Here is a 23,494-nt window from a genome sequence, read left to right on the forward strand (position 1 = left end):
GCCGTCTCGTTGATTGATTCACGGCTCACGGAAGGAAGTGTCAAACCATGAAAGTCAATATAGTAAGTCATTCATATCATGCTAGAAATGCATTACATCGTGATGAGGGCCTGTAGTGAATATTCGAAGCCCACTATTTAAAAGAATTGGAGTTCACTCATCGCTCGTCCACGGTGATGGTTCTGAATTGGGGTTTCACGTGGGCATCGCCATGATAACGCCCCAGGAACCCGGCAACGCCCCTCCTCCGCTAGGTTCTCCTCCACCAGGTGCTCCGCCTCTGCGGCTACCTGTGGCGGCCTTCTTGGTCGTTCCTGTGCCACCAGAAGCGCGACCACCAGATACCTTGGCTGCTCGTTTCTTTACACCCCCGTATGACTTGCCGCCAAAGCTGCCAGATCCGTTGCGGCGAAAAGTCTTGCCTTTCTTCGCAGCCGGCGCTCTCGAACCAACTCTTGCTGATGAGGCTCCGGAGACTTTCGTCGATTTCGGTACTGCAGGACCAAGCTGGGTCATACGATTATTGAAGGCTTCGACCTCGGGATCGATGTGTTGTGCAAAGTGGTGACTAGTATGCAAGTCACCATCATCATCCTCAGAGTCGAAGTAATTGCTTTCCGTGTCTTCGATTGCGGGAGCAGCCTCTCCCTCTCCCTCTCCCTCTCCCTCTCCCTCACCCTCGCTACACAGGTCGATGATGTTCTGATGGTTGGGGTCTAGAATCTCACCATCGTCGTCGTCATCGTCCTCGTCCACGACGCTGTGCTTAGTCTGCCCGATAGACTGTAGAATCCTGCGCTCGGGGACATTGCCCCTGTAAAGTTTTCTGGAGTTCGTGATGAGAGGCATGAATCTTTTCCCGTAACGCTCAACCATCTCCGGCCTGATCTCTGGAAGCAAGAGCATCTCGTCCAAGTCCTTGGGTAACTCCAATCCCATGTTTTGAAGCACGGTGTCGTTGAAAATCGGGTTCCGAATATCCTTCGCAACCATAATCTCCTTGCGCAGTTTTCTTGCACCAGTCATGAAGTCTATATAAGTGCATGACTGGTTGTCGTCCAACTGTTCTACCCTTTCTTCTGGACTCGGCATCGGGCACTCTGGCTTCTTCCCCTGCGCTGTCTTGACGGACCGGGCCACCCGCACAGGTGGAAAATCCCCATCGAGGTCATCGTCGTCCACCACAAAACCATCGTCTTCATACCCGCGAGCTTTCTTTTTGCGAGTAGGATGGCGGGGTGCGTCAAACGCCTCGTCTTCGTCATTATCGTCCATGCTGTAAGCGTATTGGCGAATCTTTTGTTTGGGCGCACGTATGGGGGAGGAGACGTTGGTAGAAGGAAAGTCTGTTCGTGGCTTTTTTGCCTTCTTTGCAGCTGGCTCTTTAGCGCGTGGCTTGCGTGGAGATGACCTGACCTGCATCTTCAATGTCTTGCGTCTGCTTTCGTAGTCATTGCCTCGTGAGCCCGGCTAAAGTTGTCAGTGACGCTCATGGTTCCTGGTGATTCCGACTTACATGCAGATAGTTGGTTGCGAAGCCGGACTTGTTCGTTTTGCTCTTCTCCTTCAGGGCTCCTGCATCCAGGAGATGCTGGAAGATACGCTCGTTATCACCGCGTTCGAGATCTTCACCAAAGCCCCATCCATGTTCCTTCAGGCCCGAACTTCCAATCTTGGCGTTCTTTGCGCCTCGAAATGCATCAACGCACTGATGCATTGTAACATTGCCTTCATGGACCTGGCTCACAAGCTTGATAGCCATGGCAGCATACTCTGTCAAATCTTTGGTCACAAACGTCGAGTCAGACCGGCAGTTGTCGCATGTGGATTTGCATTTCGAGGGGTCGAACGATTCGCTGAAGTAGCCCAGCACTTGGGCACGACGGCAATCAGCCTTGTTCTCGCAGAACTGAATAACGCTGCGCAACATGTCGTGCAGCCGCTGTTTTTGCTCCCAGCTTCCTTCGCCGTCATCAATCATCTTACGCAGCGACCTGCAATCGCCATACTGGTAGTACAAGTAGCAATCTGATCGTTTACCATCGCGGCCGGCACGACCAGTCTCTTGGTAGTAACCCTCCAAGCTCTTGGGAAGCGTGTGATGGACCACATAACGCACGTCGGCTTTGTCAATACCCATACCAAACGCTATTGTTGCAACAATAACGTGGTACTCGTTATGTTGCCACTTGCGCTGGACGGCAGATCGTTCGGCGGGCTCCATACCAGCATGGTAATGGAATGCACTGATGCCGAGATTTGAAAGCTTTTCGGCGACCTGTTCGCAGCTCTTGCGGGACAAGCAATATATAATGCCAGATTTCTTGTCGTGCTTCTCTTTGATCAGCTTCGCAATGTCGTTGATGATATTCTTGGATTTGGGCAGCACTTCGTAGGAGAGATTGGGCCGATTGAAGCTCTGGGAGAACTGGCGGCATCCTTGGATACCTAAATTCGCGACCACATCTGTGCGAACGAGCTGAGTCGCTGTCGCTGTGAGTGCAATGACTGGGACTCCTGGAAATTGTCGAACAACATCCCCAAGTGCCTTGTAATCCGGACGGAAGTCATGGCCCCATTGGCTGACACAATGTGCCTCGTCAATCACGATCCTGGCGAGACGGCGCCGGGAATGCAGTTGCTGGAAAGCGCTGATCATCCTTTGATTCTTGCTAAGCATCTCAGGTGTCACGTAGAGGAGCTGCATGAATTTCTGAGGATCTCGCTCTCGTAGACCTTCCATAATGTGAGTTTTTTGCGCCTGTGTTGATTCGCCGTTGATCAAAAACGCCTGCACATTGAAGCGCTCCATGGCAGACGTGACCTGGTCTTCCATCAAGCTGAGCAGTGGCGAAACGACGATAGTGACGCCTTGTGTCTTACCACTTGTGATTACCGCGGGCAACTGATAACACAAGGACTTGCCGCCTCCCGTTGGCATCAATACGAAACAATGCTCGCCACCAAGGGTTGCGTTGATAGCATCGAGTTGACCTGGCCGGAAACCTCGTAGTCCAAATCGATGGATCAGAGTATTTCGCAGGTCCTGTGACCAGGGAAAGTTCATGCCGGGCAGATTCTTGCCAGGCATAACCAGCTGCGCCTTCTTTGGCGAGGCTGGTGGATTTCGAGGCGGGACCTTATTAACTGTCGTTTCACGGAAGACTTCTCGTGTGTTCGTTGAGACTTGTTGGGTAGCCCTATCTCCTTTCCAGTCGAAGCCACCAGGTCCTTCGTTCTCAATGTTGCTTATTTCGTGCATGAAGTCTTCTTCATCATCCTCGCAAAAGTCCTCGTCGATCTTGTCATCATGTATTTCTATCGGGCCCGAAGGTGACCCCATATTGTTAATGAAAAGATTCTCGTCCTCTTCGAAGTCCAAGTCTCCGAACTCGTCTGGAGCATTGAAAGAGGTCAGGTCATCGTGCTTGCGAGTAGTGGCGTCCGTTCGGAAGGGCGAGCGATGCCTTTGTGGCGTCTCAGGTACTCGATGTGGACGTTCTCGGGAATTTGTAGTTGATCTCTCTACCATGCGATGGGCGGTCTGTGTGCGGGAACCCAGGTTCAGAGGCGGTATTGGAGGAGATCCCGGCACCTGCCCTTGGGCAAATCGAATGCTATGTGTCGGCGACCACAGTTCCTGCGCACCAAATTGCGTCTGTTTGACGTATTGTGTCTGCTGCATGTGACTGAGTGCTGGACCTGGCGCAACCTTGGACTTCTTCCCTACAGGGCTCACTTGAGTGGACTGCACCATCACACTGCTTGGTCGCATGGTCTCGAACTTCACCGTGACCTTCTTTTGCGGTTTGATCCCGGCTGTATCCAAGAGATAGTACATCTGTATCTGCACATCCTCCAGTGTCTTGTAAAGTCTATTGAGGGTCTCACCGTCTGCCGCATCGAATTGCCCGATGTCTAGGTCGTATTCGAGTTTTTTCTTGACGTTTTGACGCTGTGCAACAAGACTGTCGCGCTTGGTCTTCAAGGCGATCAGCTGCTCCACGGCATCTTTTCGCGAACGAGAACGGTGGATTCTATCCTGCTCGGAAGCGTCTGGCTTGCAGGCCTGTTCCAGGTGCATTAAAAAGGCTGCACGAGCTGTCTCCCAGGCCGAATTCGCCGCATTGAGATGATCTTGTAGACGACGGCCTTCCGATGCTAAGAACAGTTCAATGTCTTGCTTGATGGCATCTTTCCTCTCTTTGGAGAGCTCGGAAGAGGACGGCACAGCCTCCTTCAGTGCAACTGATGCTAGTGGTGTTGGCGTTGGTTTCGATGTCGAGTGCATTTCTTTCCTAGATGATTGCGACTGAATCGGTGTCGGCATCGAAATGTTGATATCTTCGCGGGACCCGGGACTTTGTGGCGCTTTGGCTGGAGAACGAATCGGCAGCTGAGATTGGCCTCGTTCCTTTTTACTTGGACTTGTACTGGGAGTCTCTGCGCGCACTTTCTCGTTCCCAGGCGATGGCCACCTGACCCGGGATCCCGTGTCGACTTCCATATCGTCGAAGTCACCAAACTCCTCGTCTTCGGAGTCCATTACGGCGTGCTGGACTCTGCGCGTTGCCGGCGTTCGTAATCGAGGTGTGCTGCTTTCAACGTCACCAACAGGAATAGGCCTGGCCTTTGATGGGGAAGGACTGCGTGATTGTTTTCCTAGCTTTCGTGCAGGAGCCAACGTTTCTGACGGTGCACGACTCAGCGATTTACGTTTTCGAGGATGTGTGGAAGGTGATGGCTCCGTGCTTGATCCAATGCGAAGGCCTTGTTCGATGCCTCTACTCGCAGTGTGCACAATAGTTGAGTACGGAGGTGGTGGGTCACTTGGAGCCATGACGATATCATCGATATCGGGAAACTCGTCCACCATGGTTTCAGGACTGTGTTTGGGGGCAGCGGGAGTAGGTCGTGGCGATTTGGTCCGCTGAAGGTCCGCTGCATATTCGTCGCTCTTCCGCTTCTTGCCGCGAGCAGTTGCAGCTGGAACTGGAGAAGAGCGGATCTCGTCGTCTCCGGTGAGGTCAATCGACTCAACTTCGGCGACGGTACGACGCTGCTTGTTACTCTCTGCGTCTTTGAATGCTGGTGCGACCAAAGTACGAGTCTTGGGTCGCGAAGGGTTTCCGTCTCGTCTGGTAACGAACGACGAGTCGTCTCTGCTTGCTGGCGCCTCGGTTGAGCCATTCTGGGGTAGTCCTGCTAGCACAAGTCTTGGTTTGCCGCTGCCTGGTGTTGCGCGCAACCTCGCCATATCCGCCGTGGCGCGCTCCGGCTCAGGGGGTTTGTGTATGTCGATGGTCTTGGTCCGGGTGAGGGTGCGGGGTGGAGGCGGTCGGTTGACGGGTGGTACAGGCGGTGGCACGTTGGCAGGCTCTGGTTCAGGCCCCGGCTCATTGTTTACTGCGTGTTCGAGCAGGAAGGAACAGGGCTGTGAAAGGGTCGTGGAGCTCGTGGGAGCGTCGGGGTCATAGGCAACGAGCGAGGCGGCGGACGGGACGAAAGGCTTCTCGGATAACAGCCACGATAGGTGCTTCTTAAAATTGTTCTGAGGCATTAGAGTGTCGCATTGTCGTCGTAGGGCTCCGCGGGGATTGTTTACGCGTTGGCATGCGAAGTTCGCTGGGTGTTGCGTCGTGGTTGTGGCGACGGCTGCCAAAGCTGTTCGCTAGTCGCGTTGTTTGACGCGTCTGCCCAAGTCATCAGCCACACCCGGGCACCTTCCCCACACCAGCCCACGTGACATGGCGCCCCCATGTCAGCATTGAACCTTGGAAAGGCCGCTTCTCGATGCCTCTAGCTCGCGTCTCATCTGCAATGAGCTTCACTCTCGTCTAGAAAAGCACGCCATCCAGCTGCAACTGCACGTACTACCTTGTCTGTCCTTATGTACTGTCTATATTCGATCAGTACGGTCTGCCATCATTAATGTTTCTAAATTCCCGAGTCGGTTCGCGTCATTCTTCATCAATCATGAGTTGCGAGTTGTTGCTCGGATTCATCTCCAAGTCTTGCGACGTGGACCTTGTGCAGACTAGGCTCCAGACCTAGGGTGCGCTAATTCCTTCGCGTGCTTACAACAGTCATACGCATTTCAACATATGCGACCTCCAGCACATTCTTTTCCTTGATCACAGGATAAGCAAAAACAAACTTGACATACTTCTAGCCCAACCCATGGAGTCCGCTCGCTCCGAGTATCAAGAGCTGCTTCGCTCTGCCATTGCTGGACTACAGTTGGAGCCATCGCCCACACATGTTCTCCCCAATCAAAAGGCCGTTGAGCATGCACGGAAGACGCTCGCGAATCAGCTCAGAGAAGATGGGCTTGGTCTTTCCGAAACTATCAGACACCTTCAGGAAGACCTGAAACCTGCGTTTAATGCATCATCCCGCTCGCCAAATTATTATGGCTTTGTAACTGGTGGAGTTACGCCCGCTGCGAGCATTGCAGACAATTTCGTGACTGCATACGACCAGAATGTATCAGTACATCTTCCAGACGAGAGCATTGCCACAGATGTCGAAGATCATGCATTATCTCTCCTGTGCGAATTACTCAATTTCCAGCCGGACCAATGGCCCCATCGCATTTTCACTACTGGGGCAACCGCCAGCAATGTTGTTGGCCTGGCGTGCGGACGTGAATACGTGATTGCAGAGGCGTCAGCTCACCGCACACATACGGAAAACAGCGTTGGGGAATATGGTATCATGGAAGCTATGCACCGCGCTGGATTGGACAATATTCAAATCTTGACGACGGTACCCCACTCGTCGCTGAGCAAGGCAGCAAGTGTCCTTGGTATGGGGCGAGCATCAATCAAACACGTTGGGAGGGAAGACGCCCCGCATAGGTTCGACTTCAAGCTGCTCAAGAGTTTGATGGAGCAGCCAAGCTCTGCCTCTATAGTCGCCGTCTCTGCTTCTGAAGTTAACACGGGCCTCTTTGCCACATCCGTCTTGGAAGAGATGGAGGAGCTAAGAAGATTGTGCGATATGCATGGAGCTTGGATCCACGTCGATGGCGCGTTCGGCATCTTGGGTCGCCTACTTGACTCTCCACGCTACCAGACCATTACACAAGCCTGTGCCGGTCTCGAGCTTGCCGACTCCATAACGGGTGATGGTCACAAACTACTCAACGTGCCCTATGATTGTGGTTTCTTCCTCTCGCGCCATCGACACATCGCCGAGCGTGTTTTCCAAAACCCTAACGCTGCGTATCTAGCCACGTCCAATGGACCTGACAGCATCATGTCACCGCTTAATGTCGGTCTCGAAAACTCGCGGAGATTCAGAGCGCTGCCTGTGTATGCCAGTCTTATAGCATATGGCAAATCAGGGTATCGAGATATGCTGGAACGCCAAATCGACCTATCGAGGGGTATCGCAAAGTTCATTCTAGAAAGCGAGACGTATGAGCTACTCCCAGAGTCAGACAAGTCCATGGAAGAGCGACTTAGTACCATATACATCATAGTACTCTTCCGCGCAAAGGACGGCGACTTGAACAAGAATTTAGTGGATAAGATCAAAGCCACGAAGAAGATATATGTAAGTGGTACTGCCTGGGACGGCAAGCCTGCTTGTCGCTTTGCAGTTTCAAACTGGCAGACAGATGTTACAAGGGATCTACCTATTATTGAAGAGGTGTTGCAAAGTGTAGCCGAGTAACCTGTCGAAGCAAAAGCTAGCTCTTGCTTCTCAAGATAATTAGTTTATACCGTGACACCTACACAATCATATATCCTCCATCTTATAGACCTCGTATGCTGGTTCCTCATACGGATGTGCCCTTGACTCCTTAGCGATTGCTCAAACAAGGCTACAAGTCATGCATACTTCTTCAGCGCGTGCACAGCTCTAACAGTCGTCTCCCTGTTCACACATATCGCTTCTACTCTGTACTCCTCAACCTCCTCCAAATTTCCTATTTTGCCAATCTACCAACTTGTGTCAGCCTCGTTCCTAGTGAAAGGAAACAATGTATGTACATTAGGATTGGCGGCATCACCGGGTCTAAATTGGCCCACTCCTTTGCTGGTGAAGCAACACTCGGTGTAACCACCAGGACCGGGAAAGCGACCTGCACCTGCACTGAAAATTGCGGACTTGCAGGCTGAAAGTGCGGGTGGCGGGACGAAGAACACGAGTTTGTATTTGGTGAATGTGGCAGCCATGTCTACATGCTTGTGAGTGCCAGAACGGTTGGCAGTCTTCACAGACCGAGAACCTGACGTCTCAACTCAAGAGCGAATAATTCAAGAGCGCTAAAGGAAGGGAGTGGTCAGGTGATGCTGGGGTGTGTAGTGGGGCACGCACAGGGGTCATATCATCCTCACCGAGAGAGGGTCCTCCTTCATTTCGTCAATTGCAGATCAAGGAGGACTCAAGCAACACTTTCAGACTGTTCCACCATGTTGATATTTGGAAAACCCATGCAAATTATATAAACACACAACTCCAGGAGGTCTAAGGTATCCTAAATCAAGCAAATAAAGTGTCGGTGAGAGGTTCCAGTGCAATCACCAGATCTGCTACGATTGCGTGTTTTACAAGTCAAGGTAGTCAAGTACCTTCTGGTGACAGCCATCCGATTGCATGTAACGATCGCATGCGTTATGTGAAGTAAATACTTCGAATTCCATACACACGTCGAATGCTACGATCGACCTGCTTCTTCACATCATCCCGTTCTTCACATGCCCCGCGCTTCACGTTAGCATCAGCATATAAGCAACCCATCTTGGTCTTACTCTCCCCGTCTTCAATACACATCATCTCCAGCATCAGCTATTCATACAAAGCCAACCAACAATCTACTACAACCCTCTACCTAGCAACATGTCCAGCCACCACATCGAAACATGCACCTGCGCCTGCGCCTACCACATCCCTGAAAATCGTCACAACACTTCCAATCAAGCGAGAGTCAAAAGTGAGAACTCATACAAGCGCCCGTGTGAAGACTATGACTCGGAAATGCCCTCTGACCTGGGAAGCGTTTGCAGTTGTGAGCAGTTTTCTTCGCTACCGGCTCTGCCGCGCATCATTGTTCAGCAGCTGCCGACCCAGGCTGCGAGATGTTCCGTTCAAGCTTCGGATCTTTGGTCCCGTCGTCCTACCAGTCACCCAGTTGCTGAACGAATCGCATCATTCTCCAGCCCCCGTCCTGAGGATCGCCACCAGCGGGAGGAACATGGCGGGAGTCGACAGGTAGAAGAGGACCACCTTCGCCGACTCACGAACGAGGATGGAAAGGCAATCGAGACTGAAAATATATGGTGGAGTCTAGTGCCGTTTAATGACTACCAGGGGAAGGAGAAGTGTCCAACATGCTCGTGGACCGGCAGTTGCGAGGGCGGGGACAGCTTTGACGAGATTGATTCAGAGCTGAGTCGTGATCTTGAGGCGCTTGACAGAATGATTCGTCAAGTCGAAGTCAGCGGACCTAGTAATGCTATTTGGCATGACAATACCACACCAGACGCTGGGTGCGCCGCGAAGAGAGCCAAGTCCAAGAAGCCCGCCACGACACAGAATGCATGCAGAATTCCCAGGCCCAAGCGGTTCTTATCAACTGAAAAAGCCGCGGAAAACACCGATGAAGACTTCGGTCGCTACACGCCACCTCTGCTCTCCTATAGCTCCGCTCGCTATCCTTCCACGTTCCACACATCACCTGACCGTATCGAGGCCGCGCAGATCGAACTCGAGAAAGCAGACGGTGAATTGATCAGAAAGGAAAGTAAACTGGCCACCGCATCTGCAAAGTACCGACAGGCCAGCTCCAAGTTATATGCCCTGTTGCGAGAGCAATACGAGAGAGGTTCAGAAGAGGATGATTTTCCGGAGTTTTGGCGTGAGCAAGAGCGACGAAATACTGACTTGGATGCAACATGCCGTAGGAGAAAGATATCGGCAGGTTCTTCTTGGTAGGTAGAATCGGGTGGATGGGAGTGGGTGGACGAAGAGAAGAGATGATGCAAAGGAGAGAAAGGTGCAACGAGTTGAGTCGAGGACAGAGAAACAGTAGGCATAAGCAAAATGCAAACCATTCTATTTGGACGACAGGTGATTATGCGGCAGTGTGGATGTTCAAAGGTGTTGCAACTTATTCTCAAATAAGCTAGTCTTAGCAACGTGTTCGTGAGCTTTCCAACAGCAGCACCACATTCTCTCTAACCCCAAGAACGTTTGCCTTGGATAATGTGATCGGTGTTGCTTTGGATCTAGTGACGCTTTGGCTCTTGAAAGTAGTTCGGATACTCCAACAATGGCGGTAGGCTGCCCGTAGGCTAGCTCAAGTGTGATATCTATTTGGTTGCAAAGACGCATATGCAGACAAGACGATACATGTAGTGCGCGATCCCCAGTAAAATTAAGCATCAGACGCCATAACGGCCATGCCCCCTTACCCAACAAAACATGCAGCAGATGCTAAATGAAGGTGTCACGGACCTCGTCTCCGCAGTAATGTACTGGATATCCCAACGAAGGTCTAGGCCAGTTGTCGAGTGTCGAAAGATCTATCAAGTAAATGTGCTTAGAATGCCCCATATTCCTTATTCGGCTCGAGTTGGTATTGCTCGGAGTGTAAACCCTTGAGTGCTGCTTCTCCATCGGCGGTAAGGTCTGGCCGACCTACGGGTGTCACGGCACCGGTAAAGAATCTTGGTTTCCACTCAGTGTTGGACGTCTTTCTCTCAGCAGCCTTCTGTCTTTGCTTCTCTTCGATCTCAGTCTTGAGGTTGGTGGCGAGCGAATACTGTCGGCCTACTATGGCCTGTGTAACAGCATCCCAGAACTTGAGCGATTCGTTGGGCAGTTGCTCCTCAAGTGGTGGGACGACCTTGGGGATCGGGTCCAGGGGATTGAGGTCGATAATCAGGTTCTTCTCCTGCTCCATGTCAGTGTGGGCCAGTTGATTCAGTATTTCGGGATACGCACGGCCACCTTGGCGAACGGCTTGCTGCCGAGGGTGTAGTACACCTTGTCTTGCCAGTTGCCTTCTATGCGCGCAAGGACTTCTTTTTCTGGCACGTCCTTGATCTTGACGATGTTATCGTTCTTGGGGTCGTATTTGAAGATGACGCCTTGGACCTTGTTCTGTGTCCGTCCGAGCCAGCCCTCCTCGAGGTATTCGAGAATGACCTTCAGGCCTGTCTTGGGGCAGGTGATGTAGCAGGAGTCGGCAACGGATACACTGAGAGAGCCTGGCCTTGGTTAGCAGACGGTACCTGTATGCTGGTTGGTACACACCTCGCAGCAGACCGCCCAAATAGGCTGCCGGATGGGTCAGCTGGTACTCCTCATTGTCCCTGTTCTTCAGCGTGATGAAGATGCCTAGATTGTGTGCTCCAGCGACGACGCGCACGCTCGTGCCGGTGAACTTGGCGCTGAGCTGGTCGTAGCCTCTTGCGCTGATGCCCTTCTCCGGGCAATCGACGTAGAAAGCGGAGACGGGAGGGTGGTGCGAGGTTTGTTCGGTGAGGTACGAGACGGTGACAGGCTTGTTGTCGCCAGCGACGCTGTTCGCGCTACTCGAGGGTGCCGAGGTCGGCGTCTTGAGCGTGGGGTGGCTGTCTTCGATCTTCCAGTTACACTGCAGGAGTCAGTCGTCGGTCCAGCAGCCTTGGGCCGAGGCTGTCACGTAGCACGTACCCTGAAGAACTCGCCCAGGGTCGAGTTGTATGGCTTGCAGGGCTTGCCCTTGACGTATTTCTGGCAGCGGGTCAGCGCCGTGGTCCCTTGCATGCTCATGCTTGGTGCAGCCTACCAGGTCCTTGGTGAACCAGAAGCGCAAGCAGCCCAGCATGCGCCCCAGGTCCTCGTCCGAGTCTCCAATGCTACGCCAGTCAGCATCCAGGCTTTTGGACCACCCGCCTCGTCCAGCTCTACTGACCTGATGAACGTGTCTGGCCTGTCCAGATAGTGCCAGTACTCTGCTATCCGTCAGACCAAGTCTCCCCGAGCGCGACATGCTTGTATCGACTGCAGACTGCAGACACCGCCAGTGGCAAACATACCCAAGTTTGGTCTTGGTTCCAGGAGCTGGGCGGGGAGGGAGAATCGAACGGCCGCGAGGTCGGAGACGCCTATGAACCTGCATCACAAACCGCGTTAGCTTCTGCTTCCGAGTCTGAGGCGGCAGGCCACCGGGGACGGGCAGCACAGAGCAGCTTACTTCCTCAAGATGCCCAGGAGCGTCTTGAACTTGGAGCCATCCTCGGGGGCCTTCTCGGCGGGCGCGTTCGACGGTGTGGCGGCCCGTGACGTATCTTTCGAGTTGAGCGCCGAAGCTGCGTTGGAACCCGGGCGGGCGTTCTCTGCGGATAGATCCGCCATGGTCGTTGGCATGTGCTGCTCTTGCAAGATGGAGAAGATGAAGGAGAAGACGATGTTGGTCCCTGGTCAGACTCCCAGGACTAGCAGTGATGTCGTAGTGAAGTGTGGCAGTGCGCTTCAAACCGTCTCAGCTTGGCGCGCCTGAGTTTGGAGTGATGGGGAAAGCTCTGACGTCGTGATGCCGATAGCCTCTTATCGCGGGGTACAAGCCTACAAGCCTACAAGCCACAAGGAGGTTGAGACGACAAGGAAAGCCCGGCACCGTTGAGCAAAAGGCGTGCGGAAGCGCCTCTTTTTCTTTCACCTGGGGTTTTTTGCTACTTAGCGCGCGCCGTTATCGTCTCCAGAAGCTCAACATGCTGGTCGCGGCCGGAGCATGCAACAACATCACTCGTGCCGCCTTGATTGGCTTGAACTTCACCGCCCACCTCCATCCCTACCACTGGGACTTTGCCCACGTAGCGTCATGTGGCCATCCACACCTTTACACACAATACTCTCATTGCTTCCTTTCGCAGCATATGTCATGGGTGCATAGGACTAGTCCCGCGGGTGCTATCTGGTCATGCAACAGGCCGCCAAACATTCCCCAAACAGCAAACAGCGCCACCGTGCTTGCCATGCGCCGCAACAGATGACCTTGGGTATCACATCTCCTAAACGCCATCTCATTCCCAACCCCATATGAGCAGCACATCCAAGTTCAATCATCCCACTCTCGCCAAACACCAATCGCGCATGCTTGTGGCGCATCCGTGAAGACCTCCACGTCATACCATTCTTCCACGGGGCCACCAGGTCGAGACAGCCGGTCAAGGACCAAGTACAGGTCTCCTTGTCGAGCCATAGTTGGATCAATGTTCACGCTCTCGGACCGGACTATCGCTGCATCTGAGTAATCTCCTTTTCCACTCGCAATGACGAACTTGCGCTCGGGGCCTCGACCAAGCTCGACACTGAAGCGCAGCGGGCTCCGCGCCAACATGCCCAAGTCATTCGACCGCGGGCTTGTCGCTCTCACAAATCTCGTGACGATCGTGTACGAGGCAAGGCGATAAGGATGGAAAGGCGCAGCGATCTTGTGAATCTGGGAACCAAAGCAGGCAGGCGCGAGCTTCATCGACAACAGCCCTGCACCATCGCGTGGTATCTGCTTGAGAACCACATCGGTGGTGCTGTCCACTTTCAGGGTATAGCCACCTGTCTGTCCAGCTTCAAACAGCGAACAAATGATCGTGTATAATCCTGGTTGAAGGTCCTTCATCTCCGCAAATACACATCCGATGCGATGATTTCCTGAATCTGCGAGCACGTCTCGACTCTGCAGTTGGTAAATCCGCTTGCCATGGCCAAGTGCAAGCTTGACGTGTAGTGGATGCTCGTGGTCGCTTGTGAGGAGTATTGCCAGCGAGCCTCGCTCACGAACTTCGAGTGAGTACTGCGGGTTTTCAAAATAACGCGGCGAGCTTGTACTCCCTCCAGCAGACTGCCTTGTCCAAGCCCCCTCTTCAGCCTTCTCTATAGGATACTGCCGCATTGCTGGCTCGAGAGAAATCTGGGAGTTGGAGAATGCGGACAGAGAGAACGTGTAGAGTGACGGTGGTAATTCGTCCTGGTCGACCACCACAGTGTAGGTAGCGTTGGCTTCCGCATCCCAGCGAAGGAGGCACTGAGGTGTTGTAACATAATCACTAGACTCCAGGTATGTCTCTTTGATGTATATCCGTTCACCTTGACCGTTGCAGACGTAGATGCTCGTGTACCCTTTTGGATGCTCACCAGACGAGTCGACTTGGGAGTCCGGTCTGACGCTTCCGTCATTGAAGGCGTCGGACTCATCCTTGGTCTCCGCTGTCACGTCACGAAAATGCCGACTCAGCAGGAACCAGACAGTATCGGAGCTTTTTGCAGAGAATGCGAACTGTGGATGCTTGATGATGCAACCGCCCAGTGATTTTTGCGACTCAATGTTCCATTCAAAATGGATGTCCTGGCGATACTTGAACAGACCTGGGTTCCAATTCAGATACAAGCTCTCGAAGTGCTGTATGACTTGCTGAAGTCCGATCCAGAAAGTGGTAGGGTGTGGTCGATCTTGGGTTGGGACACTATCTCGGTGATAGGCCTCGAGGCTGCTCCCGGAGCCACCACTGGAAGTGGACGAATCGAGGACTGTGATGGCTGACGGGCGGGGACCTCTCCAGCCTCTACCTTCCACCCATGGGTTTTTGACAAGCAGAAGGCGATCGTGGTCAGTCTCCTTCATGTCTAGTACGACATAGCTGTGCTGCCCTTCAAGACCAAGCTCTCGCTCCTGGCGGCTTGACATCCTTCCAGTTCCTGCAGTAACAAGCACGTCTCCATATAAGAATGCGTTGTAGATGCGACTCCAAAGCTGTCCAGGGACTGTATCCGTCCTGGAGGATATGTTAGCTCACTGGCACTGTTTGTAAATGGTAAACTTACTCCTGCAAGAAAACCTGCTCCGGTATCCACCCCGTCAAAGTCCATAGATCACTGCAAGAGTTACTTCCAGGGAAATCATAGCCACCGCGAACCTTAAGATATGCCTTCTCAAGTAGTGCGGGCCATAGTAGTGCAGGATTGCGTCGGTCGATAACATGTAGCAGACGATGTGTGCTGGACACTGGCAAGCGATCATCTATCACCACCTTCCTCCAACAGCCGTTGAAGTTAAGCCGCACAATGTATTTCCCATTGCTTGACGTCACTGGTCTACCAAGCTGCTTGTCGAAAGGATAAAGTTTGTTTGTGAGCATCTGCGAACATTAGTTTGAATGGAGTCCCCCTTGCTGCTTGACAACTCTAACCTGATCATGGCCGCGTTCGGCTCGAGCGATAGCAGCGCACAGGCTTGTCACCACTGAGCAATCGGATGCTGCATCTTGAACAAGATCGATCGTTCGTGAGCTAGACATCAATGGCCCCATACCGTTCCTGTTGCCCTGAGATGTAGCAGGCGGAGGAATCGCATTTTCGGCACGGACCCAGCCTTTGAAGAACTGCTGTTGATACGAGGAAAGGCTCAAGTCATGGATATCGCTGTCATTATTAAAACTGAGGTAAAGGAACACGGGAGTCAACTCACACGAAAATTTCGGTATCGTTCTGTGCCACGAACTCGCTTGGTAATGGGAGTCTGTCCCATGGCGGGCATTTGAACCCGTTGACCATCGAGGCTTTGAGCAGAATGATATCTTCTCTTGTAGATCGCTTTCTGGTCGAACTGGGCTCTGCAAGGCGATGTATACGCGAATACGACGACATCGACGGCGACATCGAAGCCGGGGCTTTAAGCTGCGCTCTTGAACCTAAGGCATTCACTGATGGGTTTCGCAGTGGTGATAAGCCTAGAGCAGGTATCGATTTCGGTTTATCTTCGTGTCGAGTATTAGTATGCGCTTTTGATTCAAAGTCTGTCAGGGACGGAATTTGGCCATCTAGAGGATCACTGAGCAATGTTGAGGGCCCCATTTGCGGCTCCCTTCTAGAGTAACCTGAACCTGTTCCACCACCTGTTCCACAACTTATCTTATCCTTCCCTCCACCGCTAGCTGACATGATAGCAAATTCTGTTTTACCTGAAGGAATGCTGACACTGTCGACGGGCGCAGCCGTTGGTAGTGAAGCAGTGTCTTCTAAGCCGCTTGAGATGGATTGGGCAGAATCAACTTCCGCTGCCCATTGGCCAATATCCACCTTTTCTGACCCTGATCTCTGAAACTCGTTTGCAGGATTCCAGTTCGTGTCGCTTTTGATGCGACCAGCAGTGTTCATGATGTCGCTGCACTGCGTCTTCAGAAGCTTCTTCTCAGTGGGGTCTGACGACAGCTTCATTGCCTTCATGAGGCTTTCCGCCGCATTGATAGCTGAAGTAAGAGCATCATCTTTATTTGTGGCAAACTGCAGCTGCGAGCGATACTGCTGCAACAGGCATTAGCAGCGCTTCGCAATCATAGTGGGACTAGATGTGTTAAGCGGTGCAATTGTGTGGGCCGCATACCTGAGCTGCGGCTTTGCAAGCTTCGAGCTGCTGCGCCGTGTCCGCCATGATGAATGCGCAGTATAAGTTTAGAAAGTTGCGTAGTGGTTGTGTCGCAGGTGAGGCCCAACTAGCGCAAAGCACGTGCCTTCAGCTAGCGTGTCTGCCCGATGCTTCTCGACTCCGACGAGGGACGGGACATTGTAATTCATATCTCCACATGTCCAAGGGTCGCCGGCAGCTCGCACGATCACTTGAAGACAAATACCGAAGAAGGTTTGAATGACTGGAAATGTAGTATGAAGCCATTATTTTCAGGTTGAAAACACCAACAGTGCTATCCAGGAAGAAGCGAGTTGACAAGAATGAAAGGAATTTGATGATAGATGCCGAAGAGCAGCGTACATCCCACATGAGCGACAAAAATAGTCTCAATCGTGCGGTCCGGACAGATTATCATGGACTCGATTTTGACTTTATCGCTTAGAGTTCATCTCCTCCCATTGTACACCGACCCACTCCTCGATATAGCCCACCTCGCCCTCCTCGACGTCCCTTGGTTTGCAATCTTTGCTGCAAACACCCAGGATGATGGTGCCCCATTCCATCCCATCAACACTCATATCTTCTGCTTCAAGCTCTGTAATGGCATGAGGTGTTAATTGAACTTCGAATACTCTGTCCGCGCCACAATTCTGACAGCGAGGGAATCCTGACCCACTTCTTGAGCCCGCAGTTGTGATTTTGGTGTTGGACGAAGATGCGTTCTCAGAGTGTGATGCAATAAGTTTTCCAATAGCGTCGGCGTCGCTGTAGAGCAGCGGCTTGCCTTTGAACTCATATCGCAACACCTGCTCGGGGTTCTGCCCAAGGCGATCTGCAAACTTCTGGAATGTCTTATCGATGGAGCTCTCGAAAACCTCCTTGTCCTCTTTGCCACCACCGCTCCCGTTGCCTTCAGCATCTACATCCATGCGCGCGTTATCTGGTATCTGCGGTGCTGACGGCACATCGAGGGTTTCATACTCGGCATCTAGGTGGTAGCGAGGAAATGCGTCCACGAATGCAGACTCGGGTGGCCATGGTTCGTGTGGGCGAGCGGGCTGGTCTGTGGGTGGCGATGATAACCGAACCTTGGAAGCGAACGTCTCCGGGAGTGTCGAGCTCGCTTCATCTGTGTTCTCTTCGGAGGTGACTTTGACCGCAGGCGGAGCGGCGACAAGGGGGCCAGGGCTTGACCCTGCGGACGAGAACGGATTCGCAGGAGCATTGCCGGCCGTGTTGGACGAGAAAGGATTCGAAAATGGGTTAGCAGGTGCGCTCGTGCTTGCTCCATTCTTCACTCCGAATAGCGATTCGCCAATCTTAGGCTGCGACGTTTCTTCTTTTTCGACCTTGGGCTTCTCCGCCTTCGATTGTACCTTAGCACTTGCACCCTTGGCGATGCGCACGCCTCTTATTCCCCGTACGCTACCTTCCTTCCGCCTACAAGTCTTCCTTCGGCAAGTCCAGATATACAGTCGGCGTTGGTGTCCAGGGAAGTGTTGTGGCAGGTCGCCGTCGAGTTGGAGGAGCAGGCTCAACAGGCCGTTGCATACTTTACACTTGGCCGTTACACCAGAGGGAGCTGTCTTATCGTCGAGCCATGACTACAAAACCACTATTAGTCCTAGACGTAGAAGTGGGGTGTGAAAGCTGTACGGGTGCGCCTCCAAGATGCGACACGGCGTCTCCAGTCGCATCTTCTGTCGCGTAGCCTAGCAAGACGTTCGTTTCGGTGTACTCTTCGCCCTCATCGGAAGATTCACTGTCGTAAGGCGGCATTTTGGTGAAAGCAATATCTTTGTGCGATATTGGAATGTCACTCTTTGCAGCGACACTTTTTTTGGAGGGGCTAAGCTTGTGAGCCAATCAGCGTTGCCGGAAAATAGTCTTCGCCGATAGCATCATGAACGCTGCCCATGTACGCAGGGACAGTCTCTCGAGTTGCAGAAGAAGCGAAATATAACTACTGCTGCCAGGCTACGGTAACAGTCTAAAGATGCTACAAGAAATACGATGAGACAAAGTCGCGAATCATCCCGGGCAGTCTTTTCACTTTTCTTAGAATATGTAGACTAAAGTACAATTGTCTGCACAGGCGCTAGGACTCCAGTTTTGCATGTAAATTTATGAAGCTGCTGAATTTCGCTTTTCCTGCATCTTGAGAGATAGTATAAGTGATCAGTCGGTCGGTGATGACATATTCTATGATCAATATATGTTTCCTCCTATGCAGCCCGGGAGAAAGGTTAGGCTGTGATGCGTTCTTATAGCACCTCTACGTACCTTCATGCCGCTCCGCTGACTAGAATACACTGCCTCTGGGCATACTGCTTGTATCAAATAGAGATATCGCCATAGCTGCCTGAATATACTCTGTTTCCACCAGGGTGGGACTACAGCGTTCAAACAGAGTCATGATGCCCACCCTTCGAGTAAGTAGCTTCGATGTGTATACCAATCCCCTCTCAAGTACATGTGACGAACGGAATCTTGATACCTAGGTAGTGGCTCAGCTACCATGTTCCTGAATTGAGTCCGTTTCGGTTCGCAGTGATATTTCTAGGGACACAGAAAACATGCCGCGCTTCTGCAGTCGCATCCGGCCAAGATGCAACTCTGTTAAGACCAGAAGTCCGTCTCTTAGTTCTTCTCTGTGCGGCACTGTCTGGGTAAACTTCAATGCGCATCCTTGCAGGTCTCAGATCCACGTGCGTGTTGTCCCGATTCCATGTAAATGGACTGGCAAACGGTACACTCGCCTTCTCCAGCACTTGTCTATCTCTCTACGGGCTGTCGCACCTCAGTGTGCTGCTGCTGCGTCTCGAATAGTTCGTCTACAATGTGGATGTAGTAGTTAGCGCAATCCGCGTCAGCAGTCCTCGTGCCGCGTATGCTCTCTCTCTCTTATGGCGCAAGGAGGCTGTCGATGCCACTTCTAGGGACCTGTCAGCATCAGCCAGTGTCATCGGTCCTCTCATTTGCGGCAAGAAACACTGGGCCTAGCATTCGGCGTGATCTATCACCTCCAAACGAGCCATTCTACTCCTCAGCGTGGCGTTGCCCAGTCTCTCAACTATCCATTCCGGGAGGCGCAATCAAATATTGTCACAACTGACCCCGTCACTCAGCTACCACATCAAGTCTCACAGAGCCGCATACGATCGTCCGAGTGTTTTCTCCACCTCTTCCAGTGTATGCATTTAGCAACGAAACGTGGTACAACGCGTCGACCAGCCGCAGCCCAGCCTCTATATCCGGTCACGCATTACCGAGACCCGCTTCCGCTTACGGTGAGACCGACTCAGGAATGATAATAGACCCGTGCTTCGACTCGACAACCTGCTCTGGGCGGAATGACACTTGCGACTGTCCAAGGGATGAGAGACCAACGGCGCCCAAGGGAGAGGTTGCCGGGCTTTAAAATGAAGGGTATGGTCGCATGGAACGAGGACATTGAGTCTGGTGCGCGCGTTGATTGCATCGTCGCTCGTTTTAATTCGTCAAGTCGCGTTCCTGAGAAGTAGGGAATATGTTGGTGAGTACAAGCGATGAAGTTGACATTACATCTGCGCTAACACGGGTTACTAGCACGCTTTGAGACTTCGGTGGTTCTTTTTGTTGCTCGTTCTTCTTTCGCCTGTCGTGCTGGCTCAGACGTCTACCGAAACATGCAACAGTTGGCAGTGCATTACCAAGCAAAGACTTGATGCGTTGGTGAAGCATGTCCAATATTTGACAAAGTTTCTCGTAAGATCGCTCCCAAGATATCCGTCGCCTAATACATATGCTTACTAACTTCCATGTAGGGTCTTCCCGACTACAATGATGTTCCTCTACCTAGTAGCAGTAGCGCGATTGGTGCCAGTAGTAGGCCTATCGCACCTCCGGCTCGACAGTCATTAACCTTTGGCACTCCGAAGGTGGCTCTGGTAAGTTGCAGTGGTCGCTCTTCTGTCCTTATGATTGATAATCAGCCAGTCCACTCCTACCAAAAATGTCGCCAGCACACCATCCAGGGCATCATCTACGGTTCGCTCCAGTGCCGCCTCAAAAGCAAGCAGTGTGGCATACCCAAACCCGGATGTTGATGATCGTAATGGCTACCGAGCAGTGGCGTACTTTGGGAACTGGGTAAAGCATCGTGTCTCGAATGTTGCAAACTCATTCTGACCGTCTGCCGACAGGACATTTACGCGCGCAAATACTTTCCGCAGCAGGTTCCTGCGTCAAAGCTGACGCATCTCCTCTACGCCTTCGCTGACAACACCCCTGATGGTAACATTACTTTGAGTGATAGCTATGCCGATACAGAGATTCATCTTCCAGGCGATTCCTGGTCTGACACTGGGAAGAATGTTTACGGATCCTTTAAGCAACTCGGTCTGCTCAAACAGAAGAATCGCAACCTCAAGGTCCTCCTTAGTATCGGTGGCTGGACTTACACGAACACGAAGAAGAATCTGGATCCTGTGGGCGCTAGTGAAGCGGCGAGGAAGAACTTTGCGGCCAGCTGTGTGGACATGATCAAGAATTACGGGTTCGATGGTATTGATGTGGACTGGGAATATCCACAGAGCACAGAACAAGGGCGCGAGTGGCTCGCACTGATGCAGGAGGTTCGTCAAGCCTTGGACACCTATGCGGATGATCTGTCACGAGACAAAGGTTATGCAAAGGAAGCTCGTCCGCACTTCTTGCTGTCGATTGCCGCACCGGCGGGTGCTGACAATTACAACAAGCTCCCGCTGCGGGAGATGGCGGAGGTGCTGGACATGGTTAATTTAATGGTGAGTGACTGCAGCTACTTGGGTGCGATTGGCTGATACATACAGGCATACGACTATGCCGGGTCATGGGATAACGTCACGGCTCATGCATCTAACCTTGCACCCAGCAAATCGAACCCAAAGTCGACTCCATACGACACCAATTCGGTCATTTCGCACTATATAAGCGCCGGTGTACCCAGCAGCAAGATCAATCTTGGTATGCCCCTGTACGGTCGAGCGTTTACCAATACAGCTGGGTTAGGTCAACCCTACAATGGCATTGGCAAGGGAACCTGGGAAGCTGGAGTGTACGATTTCAAGGATCTACCACTTCAAGGTGCTACCGAGTACTTTGATCGCGAGGCGTACGCCACCTATAGTTACGACAATTCGACCGCAATGCTGGTCAGCTACGACACGGTTGACATGGCACTGGCCAAGGTGAAGTACATCAAGCAGAACAAATTGGGCGGTGCCATGTGGTGGGAAGTCAGTGGTGATCGGAACGACAGCGGCAGTATCATCAGCAATGTAAGCACCGGAGCGCTCTCCGGAAAAGATATTCCACTGACATGACGCTTAGGTCGTGAGGGAAATGTCCGGGGCGGACGGAAGGGGCATTGAGTCAAAGCCCAACTGGATCTACTACCCGGATTCGCAGTTTGATAACGTGAAGGGCGGGTTCAAGGGTTGAGCCCGCGGAAAAAGTGGTCGACAAATTTCCATTCCAGTGATGGATGGAGAGGGCTGAAATTGGGCGTCGTGGCATTCATGCAAGAATTATTGGTGTAGTAATAAATGTTGCGACATATATGGTGCAATTCATGAATCGTTCTGCTGCCAAGCTGAAACGACTCGCGCGAACCATCGGCTCGGACTCTCGGGATTGGGTTCCACTTGTTCTTGTGGCACAAACGTGACACGCGAGCAAGCAGAAAACAACAACGGTTTGAGGTTTCGGGCCTGGGAGCCTGAGGCCTTTTCTGTGACGTGGGGCCGTGAAGAGCGTCGCCCCTGCGGAAGACGCGCTGACGGGCGATGCATCAAAGAATAAGGTGGGCGCTTGGGTTTGGATGCACATCATGGTGAGCTTGATAACATATCGATCGGCGGGGCAATATATCGATGCGCCAGGTGATGGTTCAGAATCTCTAATAAGATCCCGCAGACATGTCGTTGAATTTGCGTAGCGTCAGAGCGCATGAGGATCGTGGATGATCCCTCTCGCGGTAAAGTATATACATCCCGAAGCATAACCGGCACTCAAGAAACCATGCACCCAAACTTATCCAATCGCAATCCCCGAAAACCACAGACGGCCCCATGCGCCAAAACGCGCTCATGTCCTATTGCCTTCGTGCTGTATCAGGCGCGCAGGTTTCTGCCGGCGGGAGTAAGCGCTGATACGAGACTTCGCCTGCAAGTTGCGCTTCCCGGTGGTCTAGGAAGGTCCGTATCCGCTCGTCCCGGTCGCCGCCCATGGTGGCATTGTGGCTGCGCTGCAGCGTGGTGCTGGCCTCGCGGTGTATCTGGTCGCGGCGCTCGATGACGGAGCTGTTGAAGGTGCTGAAGCGCGTGCCCTGCACGACGCCGCCGATGCTTATGAAGGCGAAGATGAGCGACATGAAGGCGAAGTTGGATAGCTGTATGGTCCGGCCGTCCGGGTCTGGCGCGCCCTCGTTGTCGTGGCGCCAGCGCTCCCAGTCCTCCCAGGTGGCATTGCTGCGAGGATCCGTAGCCCAGCGGCGGCGGTCGAAGTCCCATTCCTGGCGGGCGGGCGACGAGGGCGTGCGGTGGTGGCCAGCCCAGCCGTGGCCCCAGGTGTCGTATGCCTTGCGCTTCTCCATATCAGAGAGAATATCGTGGGCGGCGACCAGCATGCGGTAGCGCTCCAGACGGACGTGCAGCGGCAGATGTGCAATAGGCGAGGCCTGGCATCGGTCGGGGTGGTACAGCTTCACGAGCGCATAAAAGCGCTGCTTCGTGTACAGCTCGCCCTGGCGACATTTCAGAATTTGATACGGCGTCGGGGTCCTGTGCGGCTTGACGGCCTCGGGCCACTGCAGCAGCTCGGGGTCCTGGGGGTGGTGCGGTGGGAGGTGGGCGTGGTGGGCATAGCACCGCTTCTGTCTATGACGGCATGATTGAGGTGGAGCAGCGGAGGGCAGCTGGCTATAGTAGAGCGGGCTGAGGCTGGTATAGGACGAGAGCCACAGCGACGAGTGTTTACAGAGCATGGGCATGGTCGCGCAGCGGCTGGCGTGCGGAGGGGCACATGTTCCAGTGCCAATTCCAGGTTGCAGGGCGTGAAAGGAAGAGGGCG

General features: G+C 52.9%; 10 protein-coding genes across 10 annotated transcripts; 4 read left to right on the forward strand and 6 right to left on the reverse strand.

Annotated features, from left to right (window-relative positions):
• Window positions 1-195: 195 nt before the first annotated feature.
• SNOG_12240 (hypothetical protein) lies at window positions 196-5,560 on the reverse strand (the record flags this gene model as incomplete). The annotated part of the gene is made up of 3 exons (XM_001802414.1): window positions 196-1,438; window positions 1,521-4,555; window positions 4,793-5,560. 3 exons carry the CDS (start codon window positions 5,558-5,560, stop codon window positions 196-198), a joined length of 5,046 nt encoding a protein of 1,681 aa, XP_001802466.1.
• A 620-nt stretch (window positions 5,561-6,180) lies between these two features.
• On the forward strand, window positions 6,181-7,680 carry SNOG_12241 (hypothetical protein; the record flags this gene model as incomplete). Its single annotated transcript, XM_001802415.1, has 1 exon — window positions 6,181-7,680. One exon carries the CDS (start codon window positions 6,181-6,183, stop codon window positions 7,678-7,680), a length of 1,500 nt encoding a protein of 499 aa, XP_001802467.1.
• A 158-nt stretch (window positions 7,681-7,838) lies between these two features.
• On the reverse strand, window positions 7,839-8,186 carry SNOG_12242 (hypothetical protein; the record flags this gene model as incomplete). The annotated part of the gene is made up of 2 exons (XM_001802416.1): window positions 7,839-7,949; window positions 8,001-8,186. The coding sequence occupies 2 exons, from the start codon at window positions 8,184-8,186 to the stop codon at window positions 7,839-7,841; spliced, it is 297 nt and encodes a 98-aa protein (XP_001802468.1).
• Window positions 8,187-8,850: 664 nt separating this feature from the next.
• Window positions 8,851-9,945, forward strand: SNOG_12243 (hypothetical protein; the record flags this gene model as incomplete). The annotated part of the gene is made up of 1 exon (XM_001802417.1): window positions 8,851-9,945. The coding sequence occupies one exon, from the start codon at window positions 8,851-8,853 to the stop codon at window positions 9,943-9,945; it is 1,095 nt and encodes a 364-aa protein (XP_001802469.1).
• A 607-nt stretch (window positions 9,946-10,552) lies between these two features.
• Window positions 10,553-12,600, reverse strand: SNOG_12244 (hypothetical protein; the record flags this gene model as incomplete). The annotated part of the gene is made up of 7 exons (XM_001802418.1): window positions 12,194-12,600; window positions 12,002-12,112; window positions 11,786-11,855; window positions 11,671-11,730; window positions 11,269-11,611; window positions 10,957-11,222; window positions 10,553-10,906 (listed from the first exon to the last, which is right to left on the reverse strand). Exons 1-7 carry the CDS (start codon window positions 12,364-12,366, stop codon window positions 10,553-10,555), a joined length of 1,377 nt encoding a protein of 458 aa, XP_001802470.1. The 5' UTR covers window positions 12,367-12,600.
• Window positions 12,203-12,499, forward strand: SNOG_20133 (hypothetical protein; the record flags this gene model as incomplete). The annotated part of the gene is made up of 1 exon (XM_001802419.1): window positions 12,203-12,499. The coding sequence occupies one exon, from the start codon at window positions 12,203-12,205 to the stop codon at window positions 12,497-12,499; it is 297 nt and encodes a 98-aa protein (XP_001802471.1).
• A 457-nt stretch (window positions 12,601-13,057) lies between the features above and the next one.
• SNOG_12245 (hypothetical protein) lies at window positions 13,058-14,683 on the reverse strand (the record flags this gene model as incomplete). The annotated part of the gene is made up of 1 exon (XM_001802420.1): window positions 13,058-14,683. The coding sequence occupies one exon, from the start codon at window positions 14,681-14,683 to the stop codon at window positions 13,058-13,060; it is 1,626 nt and encodes a 541-aa protein (XP_001802472.1).
• Window positions 14,684-16,833: 2,150 nt separating this feature from the next.
• SNOG_12246 (hypothetical protein) lies at window positions 16,834-18,181 on the reverse strand (the record flags this gene model as incomplete). The annotated part of the gene is made up of 3 exons (XM_001802421.1): window positions 16,834-16,997; window positions 17,079-18,006; window positions 18,059-18,181. 3 exons carry the CDS (start codon window positions 18,179-18,181, stop codon window positions 16,834-16,836), a joined length of 1,215 nt encoding a protein of 404 aa, XP_001802473.1.
• A 2,031-nt stretch (window positions 18,182-20,212) lies between these two features.
• SNOG_12247 (hypothetical protein) lies at window positions 20,213-22,012 on the forward strand. Its single transcript, XM_001802422.1, has 6 exons — window positions 20,213-20,331; window positions 20,381-20,533; window positions 20,587-21,189; window positions 21,235-21,388; window positions 21,434-21,702; window positions 21,755-22,012. Exons 3-6 carry the CDS (start codon window positions 20,923-20,925, stop codon window positions 21,863-21,865), a joined length of 801 nt encoding a protein of 266 aa, XP_001802474.1. The 5' UTR covers window positions 20,213-20,331; window positions 20,381-20,533; window positions 20,587-20,922; the 3' UTR covers window positions 21,866-22,012.
• A 505-nt stretch (window positions 22,013-22,517) lies between these two features.
• On the reverse strand, window positions 22,518-23,414 carry SNOG_12248 (hypothetical protein; the record flags this gene model as incomplete). The annotated part of the gene is made up of 1 exon (XM_001802423.1): window positions 22,518-23,414. One exon carries the CDS (start codon window positions 23,412-23,414, stop codon window positions 22,518-22,520), a length of 897 nt encoding a protein of 298 aa, XP_001802475.1.
• Window positions 23,415-23,494: the final 80 nt, after the last annotated feature.

This window comes from Parastagonospora nodorum (genome assembly GCF_000146915.1).
Source record: "Parastagonospora nodorum SN15 chromosome Unknown scaffold_21, whole genome shotgun sequence".
NCBI lineage: Eukaryota > Fungi > Ascomycota > Dothideomycetes > Pleosporales > Phaeosphaeriaceae > Parastagonospora > Parastagonospora nodorum.

Coding starts and splice junctions, on each gene's coding strand:
- SNOG_12247 (XM_001802422.1), top strand. CDS start 20,923: ATGATCAAGAATTACGGGTTCGATGGTATTGATGTGGACTGGGAATAT. Junction 21,190..21,234: donor TGGACATGGTTAATTTAATG/GTGAGTGACTGC, acceptor TGATACATACAG/GCATACGACTATGCCGGGTC. Junction 21,389..21,433: donor CAGCAGCAAGATCAATCTTG/GTATGCCCCTGT, acceptor CAGCTGGGTTAG/GTCAACCCTACAATGGCATT.